General features: G+C 32.1%; 1 protein-coding gene across 2 annotated transcripts; it reads right to left on the bottom strand.

Annotated features, from left to right (window-relative positions):
* Positions 1-234: 234 nt before the first annotated feature.
* LOC120068352 (probable plastid-lipid-associated protein 11, chloroplastic) lies at positions 235-8,158 on the bottom strand. Of its 2 annotated transcripts, none has more exons than XM_039020090.1 (3): positions 7,489-8,158; positions 6,440-6,501; positions 235-605 (listed from the first exon to the last, which is right to left on the bottom strand). In XM_039020090.1, the coding sequence occupies exons 1-3, from the start codon at positions 7,962-7,964 to the stop codon at positions 565-567; spliced, it is 579 nt and encodes a 192-aa protein (XP_038876018.1). In that variant the 5' UTR covers positions 7,965-8,158; the 3' UTR covers positions 235-564. The 2 variants fall into 2 exon arrangements, with proteins under 2 accessions (XP_038876018.1, XP_038876017.1); XM_039020089.1 differs by having other exon boundaries at positions 248-605; positions 6,436-6,501; positions 7,489-8,157.
* Positions 8,159-8,645: the final 487 nt, after the last annotated feature.

The raw sequence follows: 8,645 nt of genomic DNA, 5'->3' as shown, positions 1-8,645 counted from the left end.
TAACATGGTTTTGGTTTTTAGTTCTAAAAAATTGTGTTTGTTTTCCTACCATCTTTTTACAATGGTTTTCAATTTTCATATCTACTAAAACAAAAATATCGGTTTAAAAACTATTTCTTTTTTCATAGTTTTCATTTTAATAAAACATCCCTAAAAAGTGGATAAACAAAATAGAAATTTATAAGTAGAAGTAGCGTTTATAAACTTAATTTTTTAAAACTAAAAACCTAACAATTATCAAACATGATTTAAATTATCCCAAACATGTTTCCAATAGTGATGTCTTATGGGGAAAAAAGATATGCTTTTAAAATTCAACTCATGAACACCCCAGGCTTTTCCTCAATGGAATACCTATACAGTGAGAGAAGCTGAATGTGTTGCATAATAAGAACACATACTAGAAGGATAAATCTACTTATGAAGAAAATTTTAGATGACTAATACTAGTATAATCAATTACATCATGTTTCTACAGCAGCAATGAAAACCTGTGATTCAGCTTTCATTCTTTCCAAGTGTAGGGAGCACGTTCGACGATCAAATAATCACCTCGGATATCTTTTACAACTCGGATCTCATCATCGAGGTATACTGTGTCAAACCTACAGAAAAGGGGAGGAAATGCCACAATTTATGCTTCATGATTGTATAACTAACAAAATGGTTCAAAAAAGAGCAGAAGAGAATTGCAGGACATATCAAGGCCTTTCAAGTTCTAGGATGGTACATCTAATACTCATTCTTTATAGAAACAACTGCTTTCAAAGAGAAAAAAAAAATGAAAGAATACAAGGAAGACAGAAAAAAAAAAGCTTGCAAAACTCCTCTAAAGAACGAGTTTTCAACTAAGATACTAGATAGAGGATAATTACAGAAAGTCGTCGAAACCGAACTCAAGTCGCATCTTTATGATCTAATGCTCTTAATCCAAGAAGGAAAGCAACAAGTCACATCTTTATGATCTGGAAATAATCTTTGTTCAAGTTTAGATATAAGAATGAATGCTGGAGATGTGAACAGTCACATATAACTTATAAATGGATAAAAAATTATCTTCCCTGTATGGTCCTACTTCAAAACAACTTGAGTTGTCCGTCTATACAGATTCTGATTTTGCAGGGATATGGCCAGAATGTCACTCACGGGTTTTATTTTCTTATTTCCAGAGGATTGAGGGCTTGCCTTCTGATATTTTGAATGGGAAACAGAGAATTCATGTTTCTGTCACTATGATTTCGAACGGATTGCCTTCTTATTCACATTGGTTAAGAAAGGACCAAGAAGTGGTAAACATTAATTTTAGGAACCTATTGATTGTATCTTAGATTGCTTGATCATAACTGGAAAGAGATTAAAAAGATGGTTTGGAAGATCATTATAAGATCTATATTTATCTTAATCCTTACATGGCAGACAATGCTTTACTCAAACATGAAGATGGTAGCTTCCCAACAGTTTTACTTTTAGATCCCACAGAAAACTGGAAGATCTATGGTGATTTTCATTTTCTTATTGAGAAACACGTTCATTTGGATTTCATGGAAGCGTATAGTGGGTGGATCTTAACCAAGAACTTTTAACTTATTGGGAACGTAGTACCTTTGAAGTTATCAGTCATTACTAGTGGGTCAGGTGTGTATTTCTCATACACTTGATATGTTAGATGGTACTGAAGCACATATTGAAGTCGATAGGAATTTGTGTGGATTTCTTCCTACTACGACAGAAATTAAGAATAGGAAAAGAGGGAATGTGTTTCTTAGATTTGGAGTCGTTGCTGCTCTAGATCCTCTGAAAATCTTCAATGGAGTTCTTTCTTTGAATGACCTTTTAAACTCCTTGGATTTATTGCACCATGTCATGGAAGATGAGGGAGTTCTTAATTCTTTTCCATTCTCTATGGGTTCTAATCTTGCGCCTTGTGATTCTACTATTTATCCAGGCTTTACTGAACAACATCAATTATTGTCCACTTTGAATGGAAAAACACGTTGAATGGAAAATTTCCCATTTTTATCTTTCATTCTGTTGGGGACAACGGATCTCTACGTATCTCCACAATTGTATGATATTGTCTACTTTGAAAATAAACCTGCATGGTTTGGGCATTTATTCTTATATCTAAACCAACACACTCCACATGGGAGCTTACTAATGACAAATCTCCTTGTTGCTAGTTCATAAATATATTTTTTGGCAACCATCATGGATCGATCTAATGGTAAAAAAGGAGATTTAGTCTCAATAAGAAGGTTTGGCTCACAAACATGAGTAGATTTGAGTTGTATATAATATACCAACTCAATGTTTGGCCCACCAACTTTAAATGTTAGAGGAGTTGAATTGGTATATTTTCCAAACTCACCCCAACTCTCCCTTCTTTCAATGTTTTCAATGGCTTCACCCATCGGCCATTGTTGGTGACTATTGCTGTCACACTCCGGTAACTAATTCTGAGCTCCAACAACCACTTCTGATGACAACTCCGACGACCAGTTTCTGGCTCCAGCAACCACCTCCTACGAAAACTCTGATGACCCAACTCCAACGACCTCCTTCACGCGACCAACTCCGATAACAAATTTTAGCCTCTGGCAACCCCCTCCAACAACAAACTTCGATAACCAACTCCAACAACTACCTCCGACTAGAAACTTCAACGAAAATCACCTTCGATACAACTTCGATGACCACCTCCGAGCAAGCAACTCCGACGACCAACTCTGGACTTTGACAACCACCTTCGATGACAAACTCCGGCAACCAACTCGAATATTACCTTCATGCGACTAATTTCGAACTCCAATCACCACCTCTGACTACGAACTCTGATGAAAATCATCTTCGATGATCAACTTTGATGGTCACCTTCGTGCGACCAACTCCGGGCTCCAAAAACCACCTCCGACGATCAACTCCAATACCATCTTCATTCAATCAACTTCAGACTCCAACAACCACCTCCGCCTACAAACTCCAGCGAAAGTCATCTTTGATAAGTAACTTCCGACTATTATAAGGCTAATGACGGTTAAAGTATGTTGTAGAGTTGTTTATTATATAAATAATAGTATGGAAAATTTTCACATATATAAAAAATATCGAACTATTTATTAAAATAGCAATATATATATATATATTGATAGACACTGATAGAAATGATAAACTTTTATCAGTCTCTATCACTGATAGACTTCAATCAGTCTCAATCAGCCTCTATCAAAGAATATTAAAATTTTACTATTTTGTGTAAATTGTTTTCCTTATTTTTCTTAATTTTTGAAAATCCTCCTAATAGTATAAATTTGTAAAATATATTTTATTTAATTGAATTCACATATAAAATGAATGTTAAAAATATTTGGAAAAATATGTATGTAGTTGAAAAGTATGTAACATATAACAAAAAAAAAAAAAAACATAAATGAAGATTTTTTCCTAGAAGAAACATAAATGAAGATTTTTTCCTAGAAGAGGAATAAGAAGAAAAAGAAGATGATGATGAAATTCATGAAAAAAATTAGAAATAAAAAGTTTTTATTTCTCTTTGATTTCTTTTTTTATTTAACAATATTTCTACAAGAAATGTAATAGAATAATTGTTGTTCATTACCCAAAAAAAAAAAAAAAGAAAGAAAGAAAAGCTTGCAATCCATATTTTATTCAAACAAAGATGGATGGAATTATTGAATAAAAAAATTTCAAAACAAGAATAGTAATCATAAAAGCAGATTATTCTGTTTGATAACTATTTTGTATTTAGTTTTTGAATAAAATATGGATAGAATTATTTAATAAAAAAAATTAAAGACAAATACAGAGAAACAACAAGAATAAAAAGATGAAGAAGATGATGATGATGAAATTCATGGAGAAAAATTATGAATCAAAAGTTTGATTTCTCTTTGGTTTCTCATTTTATTTAACCATATTTCTAAAGGTAGTGGATTAGTTGTTGTTCATTATCCCTAAAAGAAATTAAGGAAAGAAAGAAAAATTTGCAATCCATATTTTATTCAAACAAAGATTGGTAGAATTATTGAATAAAAAAGTTTCAAAACAAAGATAGTAATAATATAAATAGATTATTTCGTTTGGTAACTATTTCATTTTTTGTTTTTGGTTTTTAAAAATTAAACCTATTTTCTCACATTTTCTTACAATGACTTGCATCTTTTTTAAGTACAAAAGTTGAATTTTTAGCCAAATTTCAAAAACAAAAACAAGTTTTGGACAAAAAGTAAAGAACAAGAAAAGGAAATCTAAAGGCAGTATAGGTATTTGTGGGCTTAATTTTACAAAACTGAAAACTAAATACTAAAAACTAAATGGTTATCAAATAGCACCTAAATGATTACAAGATGTAGACCTTGTATGGTAACCATTTGTATTTTTGTTTTTTGTTTTTTAAAATTAAACCTATAGACATTACTTCACCTCCAAATTTCTTCCTTTATTATATACTTTTTATCAATAGTTTAAAAAATCAAGCCAAAATTTGAAACTAAAAAAAGTAGCTTTCATAATTTTATTTTTATTTTTGGAATTTTGACTAAGAATTCAATAATTATATTTAGGAAATATGCAAATCATTATAAGAAATGGAGAGAAAATAGACCTAATTTTCAAAAACCAAAAACAAAAAATGAAATGGTTACCAAATGAAACCTTAGAGTTCAAAAAATTGCACAAAATAATCCAGACATATGAACTCAACTTTGCACCTCAAACACAAACATACGAACTCAAACCAAATAACTTTGCTCTCTAAACACAGACATATAAACTCCAGAGATCCTATCTCAATTCAACGTCCCAAACAACCCCTAAATAGTTAAGAGGTCAAAGATTCAATCCATAATGGCCACCTACTTAAAAATTAATTTTCTACGAGTTTCCTTGACACCCAAATGTTGTAGGGTCAAGCGAGTTGTCCCGTGAGATTAATCGATGTGCACGTAAGCTGGTCCGGACACTCACGGATATAGAAAAAATAAATAAGATAAATAAAATTGTTGCCTTTGGTCTACTACATTTATGTAATAGATTTTCAACCTATGTATTAGTTCAATTTAATTATTTATATAAAATTAACGTTGATCCATTTGCAATACATGGGAGACTTAAGGTCCCATAGTGCAGGAGAACTCCTAGTTTCCATCAATTCTAAAATGTGACACTGCACTGACAATAACATATTTGCATAAAATAAAGGTGTATGGGCAAAAGGATGGCTCAAATGATAAAATCCAAATAGCTGAAATTTATTGAAAGAGAATACGTAGATAAACTATGATAACTTCCAAGCAATTTGAAGGACCCTCCTTCTATCACGTATTCTATGAGAGTACTAATAGGAGAGAAATTGAGAATATTGGTTGTATCTTAGTAAGAACATGGTGGTAATTAGTTAGGTGACTTGGTTATAAAGAGAGAGTTAAGATTTTGGAGGGAGATGATCATTTTGGATGGGATTGTTCATTGTGGGATTTTGAGAAAGAGAGAGCACTCTAGAAGGGCTATTTTCTTTTTATTAGAAATCCCCGTCCAAAGGCTATTGTTATGGTAATTTCTGTTGATATTGGTATATAGTTTTATCTTTCTATTTTCTTCATTTCTCTTGCGTTTTCCTGTGTTTGGGATCCTAACAAATCCTTACTCATGCTCATAATTACTGAACAATTGCTTATCTTAATTACTAATATAACCATAATATCTAGATTTCTCTCAAAGTAACAGAGGGCAGAACTGCTATAAGATAACTCTGAAGTTCCTGATAACCTGCTTCAAATGATTGTAGACTAATGCTCAACAATACATCTAAAATCCTACAACATTATTCTCACCATCCATGGTTAGGTTAAATTCCCAGTTTGCTCTCCCTCATCCCTCCCTTTTCTCTTTCACTCATCCAATTAGAAATGCGACCAAAGTCTCACATTAGCCATACAAGAAGAAGATCATGAGTACATAAGTCACAACAATCATCTCCAATGGTACAAAGTTTTTTAGATAAGACCAAAAACAAAGCAATGAGAGATTATGTCCAAATTTCAAAGTAAACAATATCATACCATTATGGGGATATGTTGATAAGGAAAATTATAAGATTTTTTTGCATAATTTAGCTAATGTTTAGTTGTTAATTTAGATAAAAAGTAAAGACTAATAATAAGATTTAGAACTTATTAATTGAAATAAATTTTGTAAGTTTCTTGATTTCCTAAAGTAATTGTTAATATTTATATTATTTTAATCTGTACATTCATCAATATTGTCATAAATTTGAACCAACAGCATTTTCGTGAATATCAAAATTTTAATATTTGGTTTAAAGCATGGTCTAGAGCTGCAAATAGTAAAATGAAACTATACATTTGAGACACAAAGATACTACCCACGATATCATAATCATAAAGATAATTAACTCACCAACCCTGTCCAAACGGTGGCAAAGGAATCTCCCAGTTTTTTCCTCGCAGAACAGCACTCGTAAATCTAAACAGTGAGATTCAAACTCAACATCGTCGTCTACAATAATAATAATAAACATAAAGCACGTAGAATTTCAATATCCAGATGTTTTGCAATAGTTGCACGTAAACTAAATCAGAGCAGTTCAACCATAAATTAAAGAGTTTTTTTGGAATAAGTAGTTGCATATGAATTTTACAGACAACAAAAATTAGGAGAGGGATGAAAAATAGTCAAAATAGTCCACTTTTGATTGAGGCATGTCTCTGTGTTTCATAAGGCATGTCCTGATGGCCCTTGCGTAATGCGGTTCGTTGATATTTGCTTTCTATACCATACTTTTCACAAGAAATTTAAAATGAAACAAAAAGTTTGACAAATGTAATAATAAAAGATATACCCAAGATTCTACTACCATGGCAAGTCTTTTCCAACAAACTCATAGTTAATGGTACTGGTTTCAAACCTCATTTTGTTTCCTATTTCATAACCATGAATCGCTAAATAAAGATTTAGATCCAAATTTTCACTTATTGCTTCCAGCATTTCACACTTTGACTAAAAAGCTTGTTTGGTTTGCAAGATTTTAAATCAGATGATGCCATGATGATCAATATAGAGAAATTTCAAAATTACAAAAGTTGCAATTTCTTCTTTTAGTTTATTTCAATAAATAAGCACGCAATATCAATAGAGATGAAATTTTTATTTAATGCGAGTAAAAAGGGGTCAAATACCCTCTCTTCTGGATCACCTCTTTACGTTGTTTTCAATGAAAACATGCCCCCCTTAGAACCAAGTTGGTTCACATTTATCTCTCAAAATGAAACAATCATCTATAAGACCTCTGAAGCTAGAGCTAAGTTCACCCACAGATCTGAGATTGCTTACTAAGTAGCCTCTAAAATCAATATTATATACTAAATTACTAATCTAATTACTTCAAGAGACCGCCACTGATTCAAACAGCAATTCATCCAAACAAAAGAAGCACAAGCAGAGAGAACATACCTAAAATTCACTCTCTGAGAGGAAGCAACTTCAATGTTTGATCGAACGAAGAAAACCCCATCTGGAGGAAAAGTGATGACATTATTGAGACTCTTTTTCTGTACATCAATGACCTGCAAAACGTCTCCAGCTTGAGTACCAAACAAGTGAGCCTTCTCAATGATGAACAGCTGCTCTTTCTCAGTAGTCCACAGAAGACGCCATGTGGCAGAAAGGGAATCGTCCGTAGTAACAGAATTACGGCCCAGAGAAGCCAAGGCGTCGATTGATTTCACAATTGAATCAAGTTTCTGAGGGCTTTTCTGGGTCTTGAGACCTCTTTCTTGGTCAGATATGAGGTTAAGAAGCTTTTCTTTGACTGATTGAGATTGAATGGATACGGAAGAGCAAGAGATTTTGGGGAGGTGAGAGAGATGGGTTCTAATGGAAGAAGGGGAAATGAAGGGGAGAGATGGAAGACAGAGGGATTTGGCCATGGGTGTGACTGTGGGTGGGAATGTAAAAGGAAGAAGAAACAGATGCAACTTCCATGGCTGCGAATTTTGTTAACCAGACGTTTTTTGAAGCTTTCGAATTGAAAGGTCGGAGACGCCGGACGAAGATATTTCACATTTGGGACTGGATGGCAAACAGCAAAAACAGAGCCAACAAAAAGATCGTCGGTACAAAATATGTCAATTTTGGTGAATTCAAATTTACTAATATATGGACCAAAATTTTGAAACAAAAAACTTATGTTTTTTTTAGTGAAATTCTATAACAAATTTATTCTGAGTTTGTTTTTAAATATAAAAAAATAAACTAAAATATTTATAAAATATAACAAAATTTTAAAACTATCAATGATAGACATTGATATACTTCTGTTCATGTCTATAAGTGATATTAATAGACGCCGATAGAAGTCTATCAATGTCTATCATTGATAATTCTAAAATTTTGCTATATCATGTAGTTAAGAAAAAATATTAAGGGGACGTTTGGGGTAAGGACTATTCTAAGACTATAATAACTATCTCTTGTTACAATAAATACTATTTTGTAGTATTTAATTAGCTATAATCAATAATATTTCAAAATCTCATTTGCTACAGTATTTACTATTTGCTACCGTTTTTACTATTTTATATTCATCATTTTTTTTTATTATTTCCTAT

The sequence above is a fragment of the Benincasa hispida genome, chromosome 12 (genome assembly GCF_009727055.1).
Source record: "Benincasa hispida cultivar B227 chromosome 12, ASM972705v1, whole genome shotgun sequence".
Taxonomy (NCBI): Eukaryota; Viridiplantae; Streptophyta; class Magnoliopsida; order Cucurbitales; family Cucurbitaceae; genus Benincasa; species Benincasa hispida.
Note: the sequence above shows the minus strand (reverse complement) of the source record. Positions and strands in the feature narration are given on the sequence as shown.

What these genes read in the sequence shown, in the direction of transcription:
- LOC120068352 (XM_039020089.1), bottom strand. Translation starts at nt 7,964, where the DNA reads ATGGCCAAATCCCTCTGTCTTCCATCTCTCCCCTTCATTTCCCCTTCT. An exon ending in TCTCAGAGAGTGAATTTTAG is followed by an intron (nt 6,502 to 7,488) that starts GTATGTTCTCTC and finishes CTCACTGTTTAG; the next exon opens with ATTTACGAGTGCTGTTCTGC. An exon ending in CCACCGTTTGGACAGGGTTG is followed by an intron (nt 606 to 6,435) that starts GTGAGTTAATTA and finishes CCTTTTCTGTAG; the next exon opens with GTTTGACACAGTATACCTCG.